At 44.8% G+C, this 23,378-nt stretch overlaps 1 protein-coding gene across 1 annotated transcript in view; it reads left to right on the top strand.

Moving 5' to 3' along the window:
• Positions 1-3,309: 3,309 nt before the first annotated feature.
• The window catches only part of trap1 (TNF receptor-associated protein 1), a 35,636-nt gene continuing 15,567 nt past the window's right edge, over positions 3,310-23,378 (top strand). The window contains exons 1-14 of the mRNA XM_080206730.1: positions 3,310-3,464; positions 3,945-4,106; positions 10,338-10,420; positions 10,606-10,746; positions 11,396-11,467; positions 13,679-13,839; positions 14,331-14,440; positions 15,199-15,272; positions 15,573-15,728; positions 16,494-16,614; positions 17,333-17,402; positions 19,846-19,993; positions 22,156-22,341; positions 22,981-23,116. Coding sequence (XP_080062856.1) covers positions 3,320-3,464; positions 3,945-4,106; positions 10,338-10,420; positions 10,606-10,746; positions 11,396-11,467; positions 13,679-13,839; positions 14,331-14,440; positions 15,199-15,272; positions 15,573-15,728; positions 16,494-16,614; positions 17,333-17,402; positions 19,846-19,993; positions 22,156-22,341; positions 22,981-23,116 — 1,765 coding nt within the window. The 5' untranslated portion in view covers positions 3,310-3,319. The remainder of the gene's footprint in view (positions 3,465-3,944; positions 4,107-10,337; positions 10,421-10,605; positions 10,747-11,395; positions 11,468-13,678; positions 13,840-14,330; positions 14,441-15,198; positions 15,273-15,572; positions 15,729-16,493; positions 16,615-17,332; positions 17,403-19,845; positions 19,994-22,155; positions 22,342-22,980; positions 23,117-23,378) is intronic.

Genomic DNA, 23,378 nt, shown 5'->3' with positions numbered 1-23,378 from the left:
TCATGTAAACCAATTTCCCATTAATTGACTCTGTCTACACTTACCACTGCTTCGGCAAAGCAACCAGAATAATTAAGGACCCAACACACCGTAGATATTCTCTCTTCTACCACTTTCCATGAGTAAAATGGTACAAAAGTCTGAGGTTACATATCAACTGACTCAAGGACAGCTTCTTCCCTGCTGCCATCAGACTTTTGAATGGACCTATCTTACATTAAGTTGATCTTTCCCTCGACCCTAGCTATGTCTGTAATATTACGTTCTGCACTTTCTCATTTCCTTTTCTTTAAAGTCTGTGTAGCACAAAAGAAACAATACTTTTCACTACGTTAATACATGTGACAATAAACCAAATCAAATCCCAGGCCTTGGAGTCCAAGAACATTCCTTACGATTGAATCACAGAATCCAGGAATGTGGGATGAGGATAAAGTATTGACGTGTGCTCTGAAACTTTAAACTCAGTCTTATTTGCAAACAATAGGACCGAAGCTAGTATGAGATATCAGTTGGATTGGTATGTGGTAAGGTTTTAAGTGAGCTGAAGATTGAAGACCAGCCATGAGAGTTGTATTGTCAGAGATCTATCTTTCAGGTGGGACATTGAACTGAAGTCCCAAGTGCTGTTAGGCGATTAATTATCCAATGATGATGAATCTGTCAAAGGCAATATTCCTCTCGAACAAGATCAACCAAAATTGATGACCCATTTATTAAAGTTGATGCTTTTTGGCAAAATAGCTCACTTTTCAACACAAAATAAATGGCCCAACCAACATTTATCCCTCACCCAGCATCAGTAGGTCAGTTCATACTTTTTCTTCCATGAGAGTTGAGTTAAAGCCAGCATTTATTGCCCAACTCTAATTTCCCTGAGAAGGCACAGGTTAGTTGCCTCCTTCAACAGCTGCAGTCCATTTAGTGTAGGTATGTTTACTGTGCTGTTAGGAAGGGATTTCCAGGATTTTGACCCAGCAGTGAAGGAACAGCGATATAGTTCCAAGCAAGAATGGTTTGTGACTTGGAGGGAGTGCAGGTGTTGGTATTGTTCTCTTGTGTCATAGTCATTGAATCATTGTCGATGGGCACAGAAAACGCCCATCGCATCTGCACTGGTCAAAAACAACCACCTAATTATTCTAATCCCAATTTCCTGCACTTGGCCCATATATTTGTATGCCTTGGCATTGCAAGTGCATATCTAAATATTACTTAAATGTTATGAGTGTCTCTGTCTCCAGGTGGTGAGTTCCAGACTCCCACTGCCCTCTGGATGAAAAAGTTTTTACTCACATCCTCTCTAAACCTCCTACTCCTTAAATCTACGCCCCCTGGTCATTGATCCCTCCACCAAGTGGAAATGTTTCTTCCTTCTATCAAAGTCCCTTATAATTTGAGACATCTCAATCATGTCCTCCCTCAGTCTCCTCTGCTCCAGTGAAAATAGCCTAAGTTGTAGAGTTTGCACATTTGGAAGGTGCTGCCGAAGGAGGCTTGATCAGTTGCTGTAATACATCTTGTAGATGTTTCACTGTTGCTGCAGTGTATCAGTAGTAGGAGTGAATGTTTGAGGTGGTGGATGGAATGGGGTGCCAAACAAGCAGTTATTTTATACTTAAAGGGTTGAACTTCTTGAATATTGTTGCAGCTGTGTTCATCCAAGTAAATGGGAAGTATTCCAAGCGACTTGCGTTTGTAGAGAGATGCATGTTGGTCATCTCATTGGTGCTTGTGAGATTTTGCTGTGCACAAATTGACTTCAGGGTTTTCTAGATTAAACATTGACTAACTGCACTTCAAAAGTACTTCATTAGCTGTAAAGTGCTTTGGGTTATCCTGAGGTTGTCAAGGGAGCTATGTATATAAAAGTCAGAGCCATGGAGTTTACAGCATGAAAATAAGCCTTTCAGCCCAACTTGTCCATGCTGCCCTTTTTTCAAACCCTTAAGCTAGTCCCAGTTGCCCACATTTGGCCCACATCCCTCTATACCCATGTAATTGTCTAAATGCTTTCTAAAAGACAAAAGTTTACTCGCCTCTACTAATACCTCTGGCAGCTTGTTCCAGACACTCATCACCCTTTGTTTGAAAAAATCACCCCTCTGGACCCTTTTGTATCTCTCCCCTCTCACCTTAGACCTATGCCCTCTAGTTTAGACTCCCCTACCTCTGGGTAAAGACATTAACTACCTAGCTGATCTATGCCCCTCATTATTTTACAGACCACTATAAAATCACCCCTCAGCCTCCTACGCTCCAGAGAAAAAAGTCCTAGTCTAACCAGTCTCTCCTTATATCTCAAATCGTCAAGTGCCAGTAGCATCCTAGTAAATCTTTTCTGTACTGTTTCTAGTTTAATAATATCCTTTCTATAATAGGGTGACCAGAACTGTACACAATATGTCACATAGGGCCTTACCAATGTCTTGTACAACTTCAACAAGACGTCCCAACTCATGTATTCAATGTTCTGACCAATGAATCCCAGCATGCTGAATGCCTTCTTCATCACTGTCCACCTGTGACTCTACTTTCAAGGAGCTATGAACCTGTACCCGTAGATCTCTCTGTTCTGTAATTCTCCTGATCATTAACTGAGTAAGTCCTGACCTGGTTCAGTCTACCAACGTGCATCACCTTGAATTTATCTAAATTAAACTCCATCTGCCATTCATCAGCCCACTGGCCCAATTGATCAAGAACTTGTTGCAATTGGAGATAACCTTCTTCACTGTCCATTATGCCACCAAATTTGGTGTCATCTGCAAACTTGCCTAAAATGAATTTAATAAATGTAATTTGAAGTTTGAGATGGGATAGAAACAAATGGTTATTAGTTGTTTAAAGAAGTCCAAGGATTGTTGACTGTGAACAAGCTTAAAATACCAAGTTACTGTTTTTCTTAACCTTTTGCTTCTGTTTTTGTAAAATCGAGTGGTTGGCCAAATCTCCCTGAATTCACCTTTCACGACTATTTTGAGTTTCCCCATTAAAATTATACAAAGAGGATTTGTAGCTTAATGACCGTTAAGATTTATTGTGAGCAACAAACAACTCATCTCAAGGACAGTTTGTTTTTCCTTTAGGTGAATTGAACCTTGAATAAATACTGGAAATAAAAGACGGTTAATTTATAAGCTGCAGGGCTCACTTATCAGATTAAGTAAAGTTTTCTTCTGGGTGAGAATGAGGAAGATTATTTTATTTTTATTTTTCTCTCTGCTCTCCATTTGCAATCAGGCACTCGGAGAAGCAGCCGGGTCCGCGCCCTGATCCAGGAAGGACCTTGCCCCGTGATGTCACAGGTGCGACAGCCATGGCGCTGATCGGTGGAGCTCGAGTCTGCTCCGCCTTGCGATCGCTGCCTCGGGCCTGGGCCTCCTGCTCACCCGGGACCCGGGCCTGTGCCTCCGGCCGCGGGCTGGGCAACCGTGCAGCACTGGATGAGAGGCCATGGGCAGGCAAGGAGATGGAAGAAGAAATGGGCTTCGATAACGTTGATAATTCATCAGTACAATTGTGTATTTGTATTGATTGGGTGTGGGGTGGATGGTCAGTACGGCAGCATTACTTAACCAGGAACCTGGAGCTGAAAGCAGATTATTGCGGGTGCTGGAATCTGAAACAAAAACAGAAAATGCTGGAAAATCTCAACAGGTCTGACGGCAAATGTAGAGAGAGAATAGAGCCAACGTTTCGATTCTGAATGATCCAGCGTTGGCTGCCTTCTCTCCTCTGATGCTGTCAGCACCTCGAGATTTTTCAACATTTTCTGTTTTTGTGAGCTTGAGGAGCTGAGTGGCCAGATTGATTGGGGTGGGAAGGGGAGGAACCAGAGTTAGAATTTGTTCCCACTGTAACAGAAGAATGTAATAGAGGTTTCTCCAAACAGCAATGTTCTTTTCGTTTGCTGACATCTTATCCTTGTTAATCTTTTACAGAGAGAGAAACTTCCAGGCCTCGTTGCCTATTTTTGAATCACCATCAGTTTCATACCGCCACCAGAAGTTCTCTTTCTTGGCGCCCTTACAGCACACAGACAGCACAGAGTCAGGAGGAAGAGTCGTTACATAACATCATCACCGACTCTGAAAATGTGGAAGGTAGGTGAGGCATACGACCCCTGAGTTACAGGATATACCAGCTTGTTTTCTGTTGCTTATGCAGCAGAGGAGGAGGATCTTGTAGAACTGTTTAAATTATTTAAAAGCATTTTCGTGGGCTTTTTGTGTTTACCGCTTTAAGAATTCAAAGGGAGTGAATAGCAGGGATTTGTGGGTAAGCAGGCTTTTAAACAGCGCCAGGTTTAAAAGGAGGCCTGGTGTAGACAGCGGGCAGCAGAGTGAGAGGGAAGCTGAGTGAGCTATTAGGGCTTAGGAACAAAGGGCTTTGGAGAAAAGGGCCAGGTAAGTTTGCGTTGAAACTGTGCAATATTACTACAGGGAATAATGGAGGGGCATGTGATGTACTGTTTCTGCATGATGTGGGAGCTGGTGGACCCCAGGGCCCTTCCCAGTGACCATGTTTGCAGTAAATGCTGGTTGCCAGATGAGCTGGTCTCTGAGCTACAGACACTGACGCTCATCAGGGGGAGAGAGGGTGCCATTGACAATGGGGTGCAAGAGACATCCACCCCCCCCCCCCCACACACACACACACACACACACACACGCACACACACTGGCTAACTCTATTGGTCAGGAACAGGAGGGGGCTGCTGAGAGGAGGAAGGAGGGTGGGGACCAAATGCCTCAGCCTCCCAATCTGCTTAACAGGTTTGAGGTTCTTGCCTCCAGTGTGGACGAGAACGAGGGCTGTGAGCTTGGTGAGCAAACTGCACACGGTATAGTGATGCAGACACAGGACATAGACAAAGAGAAGGTGAAAAGGAACGTAGTAGTAATTGGGGATAGTGTGGTTAAGGGTATTGACACTGTCCTTTGTCACAATGACAAAGTGCACAGAAGGGTGTGCTGTCTGCCTGGTGCTCAGGTCCAGGATGTCGCATCTGGGCTGCAGAGGAACCTGAAGTGGGAGGGTGAGAATCCGGTCATTGTAGTACATGTGGGTGCCAACGACGTAGGCAAAATGCGAACTGAGGATCTGGGGAGGGAGTATGAGAAGCTGGGAATGGAATTAAAAAGTAGAACCGACAAGGTGGTTACCTCCGGACTACTGCCTGAACCAAGTGCAGACGGGCATAGGGTTGATAAGATTAAGGAAGTGAATGGGTGGCTCAGGGATTGGTGTGGGAGGAATGGGTTTGAATTTATGGGGCATTGGCATCAGTATTGGGGTAGGTGGGACCTGTTCAGGTGGGATGGGGTTGGTCTGAACCGAGCTGGGACCAGAGTCTTGGCTAATTGTGTAAATAGGACTGTAGTTAGGGCTTTAAACTAATGGGGAGGGGGGGTGCGAGGGTAGGTGACATTACGGGGTCTAAAGTAAAGGAGAGGGTGCAGGTAAGGGAGGAGGCCAAGGATGTCCCAATAATAAAGGGAGTAGGGGGCGTGAGTATGGTTGGTAGCATTCTGGCAAATAGGGTACATGTGAAGGCTGAGATGAAGGCACTTTATCTGAATGCACGAAGCATTCGGAATAAAGTGGATGAGCTGGTGGCGCAGATCAGCACAAATGGGTATGATCTGGTGGCCATTACAGAGACGCAAATGCAAGGTGACGGACTGGGAGCTGAATATCCAGGGGTATTAAGTGTTTAGGAAGGATAGGCAGGAGGAAAAAGGGGGGGGGGCGTAGTTCTGCTGATTAAGGATAGCATCAGGGTGGTAGTAAGGGATGATATAGGAACCAAAGAGCAGAAAGTGGAATTGTTGTGGGTGGAGATTAGGAACAGCAAAGGGAGGAAGACGCTGGTGGGTGTCGTTTATAGGCCCCTAAATAATGATCTGGAAGTGGGGTGGGCTGTTAACGCGCAAATAAGTGCGGTGTGCAGGAATGGAACGGCGATAATTATGGGGGATTTCAATCTACATATTGATTGGTTGACCCATGTTGGACGCGGTGGGCTCGAGGAGGAGTTCTTGGAATGTTGCCGGGATTGTTTCCTTGAACAGTGTGTGTTGGAGCCGACGAGGGAGCGAGCTATCTTCGATCTGGTGTTATGTAATGAGGCGGGTAGAATTAGGGACCTTGTGGTGAAGGATCCTCTTGGGAAGAGTGATCATTGTATGGTGGAGTTTCTGATGCAGATGGAGGAGGAGAAAGTGGGTTCCTGGACCTGTGTCCTTTGTTTGAACAGAGGGGAGTACGGTAGGGTGAGAGAGGAATTGGCGAATGTTGATTGGGAGAGCGCATTGGAAGGTAGGTCTGCTGAGGAATAGTGGAAGATCTTTAAGGAGATCTTTCTTGGTGCTCAGCAGAAATTTATTCTGATGGTTAAAAAGGATCGTGGGGGGGGAGATAATCAGCCGTGGATAACGAAGGAGGTAAAGGAAAGTTAAATTAAAAGCGGATGCGTTTAGAGTAGCTAAGAGTAGTGGGCGAGAAGAGGATTGGGAGAGGTTTAAATGTCAACAAAGAATGACGAAGAAGTTGGTAAAGAAGAGTAGGATAAACTATGAAGCTGGGCTGGTGCTTAATATAAAAAAGGATAGCAAGAGTTTTTATAAATTCATAAAAAGGAAGAGGCTGGCTAGGGTGAACGTTGGACCCTTAGAGGATGAGAGTGGGGGACTTAGTGGTAGGGGATGGGGAAATGGCTGAGGCCTTGAATAACTTTTTTGTTTCTGTCTTCATGGAGGAGGACGTGAATAATTTGCCGGGTGTTAGCGATGGAAAGATGGTAGGAGTGGAGGTCCTGAATGACATTATTGTTACTAGAGAGGTGGTGCTCGACAGACTGGAGGGACTGATTGTGGACAGGTCCCCAGGACCGGATGGAATGCATCCAAGGGTTCTGAAAGAAATGGCGGAGGTGATAGTGGATGCCTTGGTGATTATTTTCCAAACGTCGCTGGATTCCGGGGAAATGCTGGAAGATTGGAAAACGGCTAACGTTACGCCGTTGTTTAAGAAGGGTGGCAGGCAAAAGGCGGGGAATTATAGGCCGGTTAGTTTAATGTCTGTTGTAGGAAAAATGTTAGAATCCGTGATCAAGGAGAAAATAGCAAGGCAGCTTGAGGAGAATTGTTTGGTAGAGCAGACGCAGCACGGTTTCGTTAAGGGGAAGTCATGTCTGATGAATTTATTGGAGTTCGATGAGGATGTGTCTAGGGCGGTGGATAGAGGAGAGCCGGTGGATGTGATCTTTCTTGATTTTCAGAAGGCGTTTGACAAGGTACCTCACAAGAGGTTATTATAGAAGGTCAGGGGGCATGGAGTTGGGGGTAGGGTGTTAGCGTGGATAGAGGATTGGCTGTCAAATAGGCAGAGAGTGGGGGTTAATGGGTGCTATTCGGATTGGCGGTTGGTGACTAGTGGAGTGCCCCAGGGGTCGGTGCTGGGGCCTCAGCTATTTACCATTTATATAGATGATCTGGAGGAGGGAACCGAGTGTATGGTGTCGAAATTTGCTGATGACACCAATCTTGGTGTCACGGCAAATTGTGCGGAGGGTGTGGAGAGTCTGCAGAAGGATCTAGTTAGACTGGGCGAATGGGCCAGGAACTGGCAAATGGAATTTAATGTTGGCAAGTGTGAGGTTGTCCACTTTGGTAGGAATAATGGTAGGAAGGACTATTACTTACATGGTGAAAAACTGCAGCATGCGACGGTGCAGAGGGACCTCGGGGTCCTTGTGCATGAGTCGCAAAAACCCAGCCTGCAGGTGCAGCAGGTTGTCAGGAAGGCGAATGGGATGCTGGCCTTCATCGCGAGGGGGATTGAATATAAAAGTAGGGAGGTCTTGCTGCAGCTGTATAGAGCACTGGTGAGGCCGCAGCTGGAGTACTGTGTGCAGTTTTGGTCGCCGCACTTACACAAGGATATTTTGGCCTTGGAGGGAGTGCAGAGGAGGTTTACTAGGCTGATACCGGAGTTGAGAGGGTTGAACTATGAGGAGAGGCTGAATAAACTAGGCTTGTACTCGTTAGAGTTTAGAAGAATGAGGGGAGATCTCACTGAGACATATAAGATGTTGAATGGGATGGATAGGATAGAGGTGGAGAGACTCTTCCCGCTCAAAGGACAGTAGGACTAGAGGGCACAGCCTCAAGATAAAGGCGGGGGGGGCGGTTTAGAATGGAGTTGAGGAGGAACTTCTTCACTCAAAGGGTGGTGAATCTCTGGAATTCTCTGCCCGTTGAAGTGGTGGAGGCTGCCTCGCTAAATATTTTTGAGACGCAGGTTGATAGGTTTTTGATGAGCAGGGGGATTAGGGTTATGGGGAGAGGGCAGGAATGTGGAACTGAGCCACGACAGATCGGCCATGATCTTATTGAATGGCGGGGCAGGCTCGAAGGGCTAGATGGCCTACTCCTGCTCCTATTTCTTATGTTCTTAATGCTCCATTGTGCTTTTGCAGATTCATTAGTTGGTTAAGCTATCCGATTAGCTGCACTCTGCTTACTGTCGTTAAAGCCTTGTAAACCTTTTCTTTTCAAATTTTATTCAAGAAATCTGTCTCATTCGTTCGTCAGTGGTCTTCATTCCATCATAAGACCTGAAATGAGGATGACCTTCCTTCCATTATAAGGTTGGAAGTGGGGATGTTCTGTACCATTTGCTGAAACATTGTATGCCAATAGACAGCATGGCCTGGACAACATTCAGCCTCGACTTGATAAGTGTTAATCAACACTTGCACTGCACAGTGCCAAGCAATGACCAACTCCAACAAGAGACTCACTGACTATCGCCCCTCGACATTCAATGCAGCCACCAACATGGAATCTCTCGTATCAACAACCTGAGGTTTACCATTGACCAGAAACTGAACTGGGCCAACCATATAAATATTGTGACTATAAGAGCAGGTCAGAGGCTGAGAATTTTGTATCTCAGTGCCTGACTCCACAAAACCATCTATAATGCACTCTCCATTTGCCTGAATGAATGTGGCACCAACAACATTCAAGAAGCTTGGCATTATCCAGGATAAAGCAGCCTGCTTGATTGGCACGGCACCCCATCCACTACCTTCAGTATTCATTCCCTCCACCACTAACACTGACATCAGTGTGTACCATATACAGAAGGCACTGCAACAACTCCCCAAGGCTCCTTCAACATCAACTTTCAAACTTACCTCCACCTAAAAGGAGACAAGTGGGAGCGCTACCACCAAGCCACACACCATCCAGACTTGGCACCCAGGTTGATAAGGTTGTTAAGGCGTACGGTGTGTTAGCTTTTATTGGTAGAGGGATTGAATTTCAGAGCCACGAGATCATGTTGCAACTGTACAGAACGCTGGTGCAGCTGCACTTGGAGTATTGCGTACAGTTCTGGTCGCTGCATTATAAGGAAGATGTGGAAGCATTGGAGGTTTACCAGGATGTTGCCTGGTACGGTGGGAAGGCCTTATGAGGAAAGGCTGAGGGACTTGAGGTTGTTTTCATTAGAGAGAAGAAGGTTAAGAGGTGACCTAATTGAGGCATACAAGATGGTCAGAGGACTAGATAGGGTGGACAGTGAGAGCCTTTTTCTTTGGATGGTGATGGTTAACACGAGGGGACATAGCTTTAAATTGAAGGGTGATAATTATAGGGTGGATATCAGAGGTAGATTCTTTATTCAGAGGGTAGTAAGGGCGTAGAATGCCCTGCCTGCAGCAGTTGTAGACTTTGCCAACTTTAAGGGCGTTCAAATAGTCAGTGGATAGGCATATGGATAATATTGGAATAGTTCAGGTTAGAGGGCCATTAGATTGGTTCCACTGGTCGGCGCAACATCGAGGGCCGAAGGGCCTGTTAAGTTCTATATATTACTGTCTCAGAGTCAGTATCCTCGAGGTCCCTCACACGAGCTCTATGGGTGTACTTCCGCAACGACCTCTGGGTCAATTTGGGATAGGCTGGTTTTGCCAATGACACCCACATCCCATGATAGAGGTAAAAAATCCTATTTGAAAGTTACTATTGATTTATGGCACATTTCAGATCATTGTTTACTATGTTTAAAATTCTTTGTTTCCCCTGGCCCAGTTTCTTTCTTCAATTATTTAAAATCTGTGACCTCCTGTTACTGATCAGCCTCATAGTAACAACTGTTTCTCCTTATTTACTCTATCAAAATCTCTCATAATTTTGGACATCTCAATTAAATCTTCTCTAACCGTCTCTGCTCAAAGTAGAACAAATCCAACTTCTCCCTTCTCTCCATCTGTGATTAATATCTATTTGGTGTTCAGTTTTTCTTAAATCTTTTTTGTGCAGGATCTTTTTCCAAGTATGAGTTTCAAGCAGAGACGAAGAAGCTTCTGGATATTGTTGCCCGGTCCTTGTACTCTGAGAAGGAGGTAAGAAATGAAAAATCACTCTTGTTTTTTAAAGTTTAGTTTAAAGAAACAATCAGTAACAAACCATGCCTAGCTGGTTTTATTGATGTAATTTCAGATTGTCTCTGGTCTCAGGTCTGTCGTAGGTTTTATTGCTTTGTCTCAATGAAAATGTTTTTTATCTGATTACTTGCTCCTCAACTTAGGTATTTATTCGTGAGCTGATATCCAATGGAAGTGATGCCCTTGAAAAGCTCCGTCACAAGCTTGTGAGTAATGCTCAGGACCAGAAGCCTCTGGAAATTCACTTGCAGAGTGATGCAGAGAAGGGAAGCCTCACCATCCAGGTAAGAACACTCACTACTTTCTCTTGTGCTTTTGTTTGAGACATGCATCTGAAGTACAACTTTCAACGCTAGGTATCCTATTGTGGAGAAAATACTGTGGATTCTGGAAATCTGAAATAGAAACAGAAAAGGCTAGGAATGTTCAGTAGGTTTGGCAGCATCAGTGGAGAAAGGAACAGCGTTAACCTTTCAGTACTGACGACCAGTTCTAATGAAATGTGAACAACCTGAAATATTAACTCCTTTTCTGTCTCCACAGATGCTGGCAGTCCTGCTGAGTATTTCCAGCATTTTCTGTTCTTATTATTGAAGGAGATATTGGCCTTGGAGGAAAAATAATACTGATTCACCAAAACTGGAAGAGGGATAAAAGAGTTAAATTGTCAAGACATATTGTGTAAACTTGGTTTGTATTCCCTTCTGTTTAGAAGGTTAAGGAGTGATTTAATGGAGATATTTAAAAATGTTAAAATGATCGCATAGCGTTGAAATGGAGAAACTGTTCCCTGTGATGAGGAAGGAAATTCAGCGCTCCGTCTTTGCTCAGAGATTCTACACAACATGGTTCCTAATGCAGAATAATACTGAAATGAGCAATTCTGACCCCAGGTCTTTGGTTTTAAGTGTTCTTAATATATCCCCCCCACAGGATACTGGTGTAGGAATGACCAGGGAAGAACTTATTCAGAATTTGGGAACCATCGCACGTTCTGGATCTAAGGTTGGAAATTCCTAGAATTGGTTCATTTTCCTTTCTCTTTGATGTACCCTCTCCTTCCCCCTGCATCCCCCTCTCTGGATTATTCTGGCTGACCCCTGCAACCATATCTAACCTGTCACTCAGAAGCCTGCCAAACTGTATTTGCTTTTCAGTTTTGTGGGCTTCGCTGTCTATCCTGGTCTTGCCTTTCCATAACCATCTGGGTCACAGGACGTTAAGGACAGATTAGCCCCTCTCCCTGCACAGGCAGAGCCCAGTAATTGAGCCTGAGGCCTTTCTGGTGATGATTGAGCTTTTGACTGTCATGTTGTAGCTTCTGTGTCATTAACCACCGAATGACAGGCAGACATGAACACTTTCTCAAGGTCTGGCTTATCCTGACATGAATGTGGATCTATGGGAATATTAACTTTAACCCTTGCTGTGTTGCTGGGCAATTGAGGGAGATAACATCTGAAATTAAGGACAAGTAAGATCCCATGAGGTCAGGATGTAAATTGTTATTGGCTGGAGTTGGGGATGGGGATGATTATTGACTGATATTAATATTTACTGGATTATGCCCACTGGAAAAGTGGGAACTAAGATTCTGAGAAATGTATAATTGGCCTTACGGAGGCATTGTATTTTTAGAGCAATTATTGTGTTTGCCAGAGCCGCCTAGTGGGATGATGAGCCATCTAATATTCTCCCATTTACTCGATTGGTCAATAAAAGACACGTTTTGAGATAGAACATAAGAAATAGGAGCAGGAGTAGGCCATCTAGCCCTTCGAGCCTGCCCCGCCATTCAATAAGATCATGGCTGATCTGTCGTGTCTCAGTTCCACATCCCCGCCTTCTCCCCATAACCCTTAATCCCCTTGCCTATCAAAAACTTATTAACCCGCGTCTTAAAAATATTTAGCGAGGCAGCCTCCACCACTTCAACGGGCAGAGAATTCCAGAGATTCACCACTCTTTGAGTGAAGAAGTTCCTCCTCAACTCCGTTCTAAACCGCCCCCTTTATCTTGAGGCTGTGCCCTCTAGTCCTACTGTCCTTTCTGAGTGGGAAGAGCCTCTCCACCTCTATCCTATCCATCCCATTCATCACCTTATACGTCTCAATGAGATCTCCCTTCATTCTTCTAAACTCTAACGAGCACAAGCCTAGTTTATTCAGCCTGTCCTCATAGTTCAACCCTCTCAACTCCGGTATCAGCCTAGTAAACCTCCTCTGCACTCCCTCCAAGGCCAAAATATCCTTGCGTAAGTGCGGCGACCAAAACTGCACACAGTACTCCAGCTGCGGCCTCACCAGTGCTCTATACAGCTGCAGCAAGACCTCCCTACTTTTATATTCAATCCCCCTCGCTATGAAGGCCAGCATCCCATTTGCCTTCCTGACAACCTGCTGCACCTGCAGGCTGGGTTTTTGCGACTCATGCACAAGGACCCCGAGGTCCCTCTGCACCGTCGCATGCTGCAGTTTTTCGCCATGTAAGTAATAGTCCTTCCTACCATTATTCCTACCAAAGAGGACGACCACATTTGCCAACATTAAATTCCATTTGCCATTTCCTGGCCCATTCGCCCAGCCTATCTAGATCCTTCTGCAGACTCTCCACACCCTCCGCACAATTTGCCGTTCCACCAATCTTGGTGTCATCAGCAAATTTCGACACCATACACTCGGTTCCCTCCTCCAGATCATAGGACGTTTGTTTCACGAGTTTCTGTGTTCAACTTAAGTTTTAGCAATTCATAGTCTCTCAGAAAAACCCCCAGCAGTGTTTGGTTAATTTTGTTTTCTCTGTATTACTATTGTAACACAGCCTGGCAGCCTTGAGAGTTCCTCCAATTGTGCTTCTTTCCACTGGAATTGAATTTATTCCGTACTATGTTTTGTGTTATTAATTTGAAAACTGCAGCAAGGACGTGTTTTCTTTGTGCAGCATGTTGTTATGATCTGGCCTGTATGTTTCAATAATAACATTCAACAGTAAATTAGATATTTATTTAAAAACAGAGCATTAGATATTACACGGGGAAAGAACAGGGGAGTAGGGCTAATGAAGTAAGCTCTTTCAAACAGCCTGCACAAACATAATGAGCCAAATGTTATTGTTCTGCTTGTCTGTTTAATCCTAGGTACAAAACTCTGAATGTATTTGCTTGATTTCCTTCTTTGCCTTTTAAATGGAAGATTCTGTTTCCTTTCTTGATGTTAGGCTTTTCTGGAGGCTTTGCAGAGCCAAGCAGAGGCTGGCACTGGGATCATTGGGCAGTTTGGGGTTGGATTCTACTCTGTGTTCATGGTGGCTGATAAAGTGGAAGTGTATACACAGGCAGCGGAGAGTGGCAGCACAGCGTATAAATGGACTTCTGACGGGTGAGGAGACTGCACTCATGCACCCCCACAGGTTATACAATGGGGCCATCTCCAGCCGGGGAAGAAGCTGGCAAGTTAGGGAAACAAATACCATTCATTCGTTCACAGGGTAAGAACATGGCTGACAAACTTATTGCCCGTTCCGAATTGTCCTTGAAGTGGTGGTAAGCTGCCACCTTGAATTGTTGGAGTCACTGTGGTATAGGTACCCTTGCAGTGCCGTTGGGGAGGGAGTTCCAGGATTTGGATTCTGATCTTTATGGGAACATTAATGATGATTATCTGTTAAGGGAGTCCAGGACTTGGTCTCGTAGTGGTGGGGGGTTGCAGAGGGCATGTAGAAGTCTGAGGGGAGATTCAGTGAACCAAGTACCAAAGGAGGGCCCTCTGAAGAACTGTGGGAGGGGGGGCTGTAAGGGGAATGTGGTTGAGGGTCTCAAGGGGAGTTGTTGAGACGTTGATGATGTTGACTGTTTAACATGTGCCTCCAGCTCTGGGACATACGAAATTGCTGAAGCCACTGGAGTGAGGCCAGGAACCAAGATCGTCATCCAACTGAAGGAAGATTGCAAGGAATTTGCAAATGAAGATCGGGTTCGAGGTAAGAAACGAAATAATGCCTCAATAGGTAAACATGCTGGTTGTCATTCCTTCCAATTTTCCCTTCCTGTTGCTCAAGCGGAAAATCACATGGCCAGTTAGACTGTTCTTGGCATATATTTAGATCACGTTCGTTAGGCTGTAGGAGGTGATCTTATAAAGGGTATCAGAATGATGAGAGGTTTTGCAGTGAGTGGGTCAATAACCAGGGATCGCTGGTTTAGTCATTGCCAGAGTTGTTGGAATTTGGCACGGTCAACTTGAAAAGGTGTTGGAAACCCATTCCATGAATCACTTGAAAGGGGAGTTGACAAACCTACAGGATTACAGATAAAAGGAAGTGTTTGACTGAACAGGATAACTCTTTCAAAGAGCCAGCAGATCATAAAGGGCCAAATGACCTCCTGTGCTCTAAGTTTCTGATATTCCATCATGTCGCTATTGCAGGCAAGTGTGATACTGTCACTGGCCAACACCTGGCTGGATGGAGTAACCAGGGAACTCATGAAGGACTTGTGATCACATGGGCAAGGAAATGGTAGTGAGTTCTTGTCTGCTGTCTAACAGTGTTCAAGCTGGCCAACAGATTTAACGTGATGTGGATGTGCCGGCGTTGGACTGGGGTAAACACAGTAAAAAGTCTGACAACACCAGGTTTTAGTCCAACCGATTTATTTGATAGTAAATGCACAAGCTTTCGAGGTTTCTCTCTTCGTCAGGTGAATGGAGAGTTAACGCCATATTTGGTTTGTATTCCAGAGGTGGTGAACAAATACAGCAACTTTGTCAGTTTCCCAATCTACTTGAATGGGCGGCGATTGAACACTCTCCAGGTGAGTAAGTGACGAGGAATCTCTACCCCATCAGAACAGAAAGCTGACTGAGTTTTGTGAAGCAGACAGGTGAGAAAATATTGGATGCTAGGGGCTCAGTTATAAGGTGGAAGTTGCACTGAGGCTGAAATCATTAACTCCAGTAGAAATGGGTAAGAGATTGGCTGATGAGTTGATGTCAGTGAGTAATTGATGTGGTTCATTTGAAAGTGCAGTTTGTGGAATTTATTACTAGAGGGTCAACCTGACTGACAGATTTATTTGGTGGACTGATCAAAGGGAAAGTTTCTATTTATTCAGGCTCTGTGGATGATGGATCCTAAGGAGATCAGCGAGTGGCAACATGAGGAATTCTACCGTTATGTCGCAAAGGCTTACGACAAACCACGATACGTCCTTCATTATCGCACCGATGCCCCACTGAACATTCGCAGCATCTTCTATGTGCCAGACATGGTGAGCATTGTTGGTCAGAGTAAAAAGACTGGACAGTAATTCCCTCCTGTAGCAAGGACCTATCACGGTCTCCAAGCATTCATTGTTGTTACAGAACTGGTTAGCCAGGAAAAGCTGTTACTATAGAAGTATCTATCAACTAACGTCACACTTTCTGAAGTGACAGTTTCTGAAGTGTAATCACTGTTGTAATGTAGGGCACACAGCAGCCAATTTGCACAGAGTAAGTTCTCACAAACAGCAACGCAGTAATGACTGGATAATTAATGATGGTGGTTGAGGACAAATATTTCCTAGGACACCAGGGAGAATACCTCCTGGTCTTCCAGTGATGCCTGGGGAGTTTGTGCCTCTGACAGTGTAGCCTTCCCTTTGTAATGCACTGGGATATCAGTTTGGATAATGGGTGATCTTCTGGAAAAAGTAACTTGGAATAATAATCGCGGTATATTTCTGCACACCAAATAAACTGGGATGAAGAAGTCAGGCCAAGATGTCCAGGGTAATCTGTGGAAGGGGAGGTTGGGGTGGAAAGACCTCTGGTGAAAATGAGGGCAGGTGCGCTGTCTGAAGTCAGGTAGGGATTAGCAGGGTTGGAAGGAGCTGAGGACAGTGTGTGGATTTGGGAGATCCATCCCAGGCCCCTCGCTGGGGATTGTGGGTGTTGCAGTGCCTTGGGCCAGGCAGTTGGGGGGAGGGGGTGGGACATCAGTCAGTGTGAATCTTTTACTCTGGGATTTTGTTTTTCTTCTCTTGGCTCCGTAGAAGCCCAGTATGTTTGATGTGAGCAGAGAGTTGGGGTCCAGTGTGGCATTGTACAGCCGGAAAGTGCTGATTCAGACTAAAGCTAGTGACATCCTCCCCAAGTGGCTTCGATTTCTGCGCGGTGAGTTTCCAGAATCTGATCTCTTGTCGGTCTCTTACCAGAGTCTGAATTTTAGCTGCTGTTTACTGAATATACCTGTTAGGGCATCAGTATATTTTCAACTCCATCTTTACTCTTCCTCCCTTAGTTGCCTGAGTACTCATCCTCCAGGATACATCAGGCCTTCATATGTCTGTCTTGGAGAGTGATTGTTGGCAGTTACTGACCCAGAAGAAGCATGGATTCCACTAACATGTATAAACTTTGGGTCACCAGAGGCTATTGTCCATTGCAGGGTTTACTCTCTGGTGCTTTACCCAGTCTTGGGGAGCCCCTCACTGAGGCTTTACCTGGTATCGTTGGTGGGAGTCCCTCACTGGGGCTTTACCCAGCCTCCATTTTGTGTGTGTGTGTGTGTGTGGAGTTGAGGGGGGAGATCGAGGTCAAGGATTGGCCTCATTGGGGTTTACCCAATTCCAGGACCCTAAATACCAACAGAGAATTTTAACTAATCTCAGCAGTGTCACAGCTGCGGATGATTTTCCACCTACCAGGTTTCTCCCCTCTCAGAAAATGAACATTTCAGAACATTTTATTGTGACTATAAGAAGTGTAAACCCACATAGGCTATGGGTTCCAACTGCAGGGATTAACTTTGCCTGCACTCAGTGTTACCAGATGGTCAGTAATGCTAAATGTGTTTTCCACAACATTTCCTCTGCTTTTCTGCTTGTTGCAGGTGTTGTTGACAGTGAGGATATCCCACTGAACCTCAGCCGTGAGTTACTTCAGGAAAGTGTGCTCATCAGGTATGCGTGCTGAGTGACTCCATTTGATTCAGATCACTAACTCACTCCTGGCTATGTGTTATTCTATATATAAATCAACTTCTCCAAATCTCTGTTAGATTCCAAACTGTCAGTTGGTGCCAGGTATCAAATTGTGCGGAGGGTGTGGAGAGTCTGCAGAAGGATCTAGATAGGCTGGGCGAATGGGCCAGGAAATGGCAAATGGAATTTAATGTTGGCAAGTGTGAGGTGGTCCACTTTGGTAGGAAGAATGGTAGGAAGGACTATTACTTACGTGGTGAAAAACTGCAGCATGCGACGGTGCAGAGGGACCTCGGGGTCCTTGTGCATGAGTCGCAAAAACCCAGCTTGCAGGTGCAGCAGGTGGTCAGGAAGGCGAATGGGATGCTGGCCTTTATAGCGAGGGGGATTGAATATAAAAGTAGGGAGGTCTTGCTGCAGCTGTATAGGGCATTGGTGAGGCCGCAGCTGGAGTACTGTGTGCAGTTTTGGGCGCCGCACCTGCGCAAGGATATTTTGGCCTTGGAGGGAGTGCAGAGGAGGTTTACTAGGCTGATACCGGAGTTGAGGGGGTTGAGCTATGAGAAGAGGCTGAATAAACTAGGCTTGTAGTCGTTAGAGTTTAGAAGAATGAGGGGAGATCTCATTGAGACGTATAAGATGATGAATGGGATGGATAGGATAGAGGTGGAGAGACTCTTCCCGCTCAAAAAAGACAGTAGGACTAGGGGGCACAGCCTCAAGATAAAGGGGAGGCGGTTTAGAACGGAGTTGAGGAGGAACTTCTTCACTCAAAGGGTGGTGAATCTCTGGAATTCTCTGCCCGTTGAAGTGGTGGAGGCTGCCTCGCTAAATATTTTTAAGAAGCGGGTTGATGGGTTCTTGATAAGAGGGGGGATTAAGGGTTATGGGGAGAGGGCGGGAAAGTGGAACTGAGCCACGACAGATCAGCCATGATCTTATTGAATGGCGGGGCAGGCTCGAAGAGCTAGATGGCCTACTCCTGCTCCTATTTCTTATGTTCTTATGTTCTTATCTGTTCAAATAATAATCCACCTAAATCCCTCAATTAGATTTCAGGATGTAACTCTCTCCAGCATATTTGTTATGATACAAACAAACCCCATAACTTCTCAATTGCATTCCAGCTTGAAACTTTGAATTTGTTTACAGGATAAGTGTTGCTGGCTAGGCCTAACCCTAGTATGTCTTGACAAAATGGTGGCTACCTGCTTTCTTGAACCACTGCAGTCCATATGATATGTGTACACTGGCAGTGCTGTTTCAGGGAGTTTCCGGATTTTGACCCAGCGACAGTGAAAGAACAGCCATATAGTTCCAAGTCAATGTGGCTTGGAGGGGCTGGTGATGTTCCCAAACTCTTGTTCTTCTAGATGGTGGTGGTTGTGGGTTTGGTTGGTGCTGTCGAAGGAGCCTTGGTGAGTTCCTGCAGTGCACCTTGTTGGTACGCTGCTGATACTGTTCGTCAGTAGTGAAAGAAGTGAATGGGCTTTGGATCGTGTGGGCTGAAGGAACTAATTTCAGGGTATTGATTGCTCTGTGTATAAACCTGTGAATCATTTGAGTAAATTTCAGTCTATAAGTCACGCCATGGTAACTTTTATTCTGTAAACCATATACACTTGTGTAAAAGTAGAATTCTTCTGACCAGTGTTTTAGGCCAAATGTCACAAAGTCTGCTTTTACAGGGGTAATGTTTTTGAGGGGCTGATTTGATTTGAGCACCCATGAAATCTGAAAAAGAGAGCTGCGATGAAAGAGTAAAAACAAACAACGCTAAAGAGATTATATTAATAATCATCACATTTATTCATTCTCTAATGTTATGAACAATATACATTTCATCTCCAGGGTGATATTTTGGTATGAAAAATTCAGGGCAATTTTCGCAAAGTGCTACATGAAAACCTATGATTTCTTTTTTAGGCTAGATGTTACAAGCTTGACTTTTAAAAAGATTGACTTTGGCACTAGTATATTCAGTTTAAGATTTTGACAGTTCTGCAGACATTGATATCCTTCCAGTCCCCGATCCAAATTATACTTCTGGTTGTGAGATTGATGGTGGACAAATGTGAGAGAGTAGGCCATCACAGCTAAGCCCAGTGCTCTCAGTGACTATCCTGCCATGCACTTCCTGGCAGAAAAGATCAAATATCTGTTGTGACCGTCAGCTGGCACAACTGAAACGTAATGTAGACCTCTCACTGCTGCCCCCTGCTGGCTTCAGCTCCATCGTCCCAGGCTAGAGGTCAGTGTGGAGACTTGCTTCCTTTGCCTGGTTCAGTATCTTGCATGTCAGTACATTTACCCAGGAGAGGGGCAGCAGTTTGACCATTCTGGGCCATTTTCCCAATAGGTCTGATGTAACCATCTTCCTGTAGCCGTGTGACCCTCAGATCTTTCATGTTGCTGTCCGCAGGAAACTGCGAGATGTTCTGCAGCAACGACTGATCAAATTCTTCCTCGACCAGGGGAAAAAGGAACCTGAAAAGTTCATCAAGTTTTATGAGGATTACGGATTGTTCATACGTGAGGGAATTGTGACAACTGCTGAACAGGATGTGAAGGTTTGCTGGCTTTGGGATATTAATTTAAAGGCAGTGAGGGAATGAATGAAAGTCCTGATTTTGTCCTATATGGACAGGGATGTTGCAGGTTTCTCTGCAAATTTTCAGCACTCCCTCCTCTGACTTTTCTGTGTATGGATGATTTGCATTTGGATACAGGGACTGAAATCTTAGTTTGCTGATGACATGGAGTTGCAGGATTTATCAGTGAGAAGGGCTCAGCCAAGACACACAAGCTCATAGATCAGACAGTGGTTAAAAGGGGTGGAAGTGAAGCAAACTCTAGATGGAAAGATACTGAAAGATATGGATTCATGCAGAGATCTGATGGTTCAAATTCCCAATTCCCTGAAAGTGCAAGTGTGGCTAGTTAACAGGAAAACAAGGGTGATGGGATTGGAGGTGTGGTGTTAAGTGTATAAAGAGAGTTATTAAAATCTGAAGTGCACAGCCTGAAAGAATGGTGGCAGCAGTTTTATAACTTTCAATAAGGAATTAAATCAGTATGTGAAAAGGAAAAGCTTTCAGACAATAGGGGTTGGGGATGGCAGGAGGGGGGACTGATTGGGGGTACTGAGGACATGGAGTGCACGGTCACAATCAGTGTGTGAGATTTGATGAAATGATAAATTAGACAAAATGTTAGTGGGGTGACAATTAGAGACTGCAGTTCTGTGCCCAGTTTCAGACAGGGCATTAAATCCAAGGAGAGTACATCATTGATTCAGCATGTTGACACCAAGGGCTAGTAACTAATTCTGAGAAGAGGCTTGAAATATTATGACTTTCCATTGGAGTGTAGAAGATGAAGGAAAAATTAAATTGAGATTTTTTAAAATGAAGTTTTGATAGAGAGTAGAGAATAGCAAACATCTTCAGAGAAAATGAGAGGTTGCAAGCACAATATACAAAATGAACAGGAACAGACCATATAGCCCCATGAATCTGCTCCACTGTTCCATACAATTATGGCTGATCTTCTATCTGAGCTTCACTCTTCTGCCTGCTCCCCATAGTACCCACAGCTAAAAGTCTGTCTTTCCTAGCCTTAAATTGCTCAACGATGGAGCATCCACAACCCTCCAAAGATTCATAACTCTTTGAGAAAGAACTTTCTCCTCATCTCAACCCTAAATGATCAGTTCCTTACTCTGTGGCATCCCCTACCCAGGGAATGCAAATTCCCAGTGATTACCCTGCCCAAGCCCTTCCACAGTGTTGGTATATTTCAGTGAGATCACCTCTTGTTCTAAATTCCATAGACTATTCAGTCTCTCATCCTAGAACCTTCAATGTAACCCCATTTAGAATCATAGATTCCCTACGATGCAGAAAGAGGCCGTTTGGCCCTCGAGTCTGTACCGACCACAACCCCACTCAGGCCCTGTCCCTATATCCCTACAAATTTGCCCACTAATCCCTCTAATCTATGCATCTCAGGGCACTGAGATTTTCGCATGGCCAATCAACCTAACCCACACATCTTTGGACTGTGGGAGGAAACCGGAGCACCCAGAGGAAACTCCTACAGACACGAGGAGAATGTGCAAACCCCACACAGACAGTGACCCAAGTCGGGTATCGAATCCAAGTCCCTGGAGTTGTGAAGCAGCAATGCTAACCACTGTGCTACCATTTGCTTACTGTACCAGCATGCTGACTTTGTGTTCTTTGTACAAGTATACAAATAAAATACTAAACTTCAAGATTTGTAAGTTCCACCCCCTTGAAAAAATATTCTGCTTTTCTGATAATGAACAAGGTCTTTGAGCAGTGTTTGCCAGAGGGTGGTTGAGGCAGTGACCTCTAACAGGTATCACAGACAAGATGGGTGCCATAATCTCCTGTGCCATTAAGACCTGGTTTACAGATCTCGACCCTATGCCCACTTCAGCACTACACAAATGCAAGGGTCAGGACCCGACTCAGTTCAGGGTTTGGAGCCCCATTCAAATGCTCCAGCTGCTGCTAGTGATCATGTTGGCTAATGAAACAGACCAGGATTTCAAGCTGGAGTCTCCTGCCCTGTTTCATTTACTTTGCATCCTGCAGTTTGTGTAATCAGAGTTTTTGAGTTAAGTGGTGAGCGAGGCTGTTGAGGATGTCGCAAGTCCTGATTGAGGCTGAGCAGCTGCTATTAACCGACTGCCTTGTGTGTTTAGGAGGACATTGGAAAACTGTTGAGATTTGAATCGTCAATGCTGCCAGCGGGTCAGGTGACCAGTCTAGCTGAGTATGGCAGCAGGATGAAAGCGGGAAGCAGGAATATTTATTACCTGTGTGCCCCAAACCGTCACCTGGCAGAATTCTCACCGTACTTTGAAGCCATGAAGAAGAAGGAAATGGAGGTGAGGAGCAGCAGAACATGTTTCCAAATCATTAAACTGCACTGTCTCCCTTACTGCGTCTGAAGGTGGGAGTGTTGTGTATCCGGGTGTCAGAATGCAGGAATTTTGTGTATCCAGGTGTCTGAATGTGGGAATGTTGTGTATCTGGGTGTCTGGAACTGGGATTTTTGCACATCTACGTTTCTGTATATGATTTCTCTGCTATCAGTTTTACTAATTGAGCTTTCCATCAACACAGATTCTGTTCAGCTGACCAATTGAACAGAACGTAAATAGGAAACCTGTGCTCACCTCCAGCAAGGCGACATACAATTCTCACCTATCAAACCTCCATTAGTTGAGCAGTGCAGTGGGTTCTCAACACAACAGTCAGGAGTGTGCATCTGCCTGATTTTCTTTACAATGCCCCTTGTTCCAATAGTTCAAGTCAATTATATCACCATCCTGAAATTGTACCCAATCCATACAGTATTCAGGGAATTTTCCCAACCCATATGCATCATGAACTCTCTGTAAGGCTTTATTCACAGAACCTGCCAGAGAACAGAGCATCAATTTGGATTTGGACTCTGCTTCCGTGCGGCACGTTGTGCACAGGTTTTAAACTAACCTACGTTCTCCCTGTTTTGATTCTGGTAGGTTCTCTTTTGCTATGACCAGTTTGATGAACTGACTCTCCTACACCTGCGAGAGTTTGACAAGAAGAAGCTGATTTCTGTGGAGACTGACATTGTGGTGGATCATTATAAAGAAGAGAAGTATGAGGACAAGCCAGGTATGGTGTCCTGAAGAAAAGTTCAGACTGACTGTGACTCAGACCCCCAACTGAGTGGTATTGCTCAGGGGAGGGAACACCAAAATCTTGTTGATATGTGTGTCTTTGTCAGTCTGAGTGGGGGGGTGGGGTGCTCTATTTCAGTATGTGTTATTTTACTTAAGTAACTTTCTCGGTATGAGTGATTCTACTGACATTGTTTTTCCCAGTAAAAAGTCTGACAACACCAGGTTTAAGTTCAACGATTTATTTGATAGTACAC

The sequence above is a fragment of the Carcharhinus amblyrhynchos genome, chromosome 18 (genome assembly GCF_965287045.1).
Source record: "Carcharhinus amblyrhynchos chromosome 18, sCarAmb.v2.hapA, whole genome shotgun sequence".
NCBI lineage: Eukaryota > Metazoa > Chordata > Chondrichthyes > Carcharhiniformes > Carcharhinidae > Carcharhinus > Carcharhinus amblyrhynchos.
Note: the sequence above shows the minus strand (reverse complement) of the source record. Positions and strands in the feature narration are given on the sequence as shown.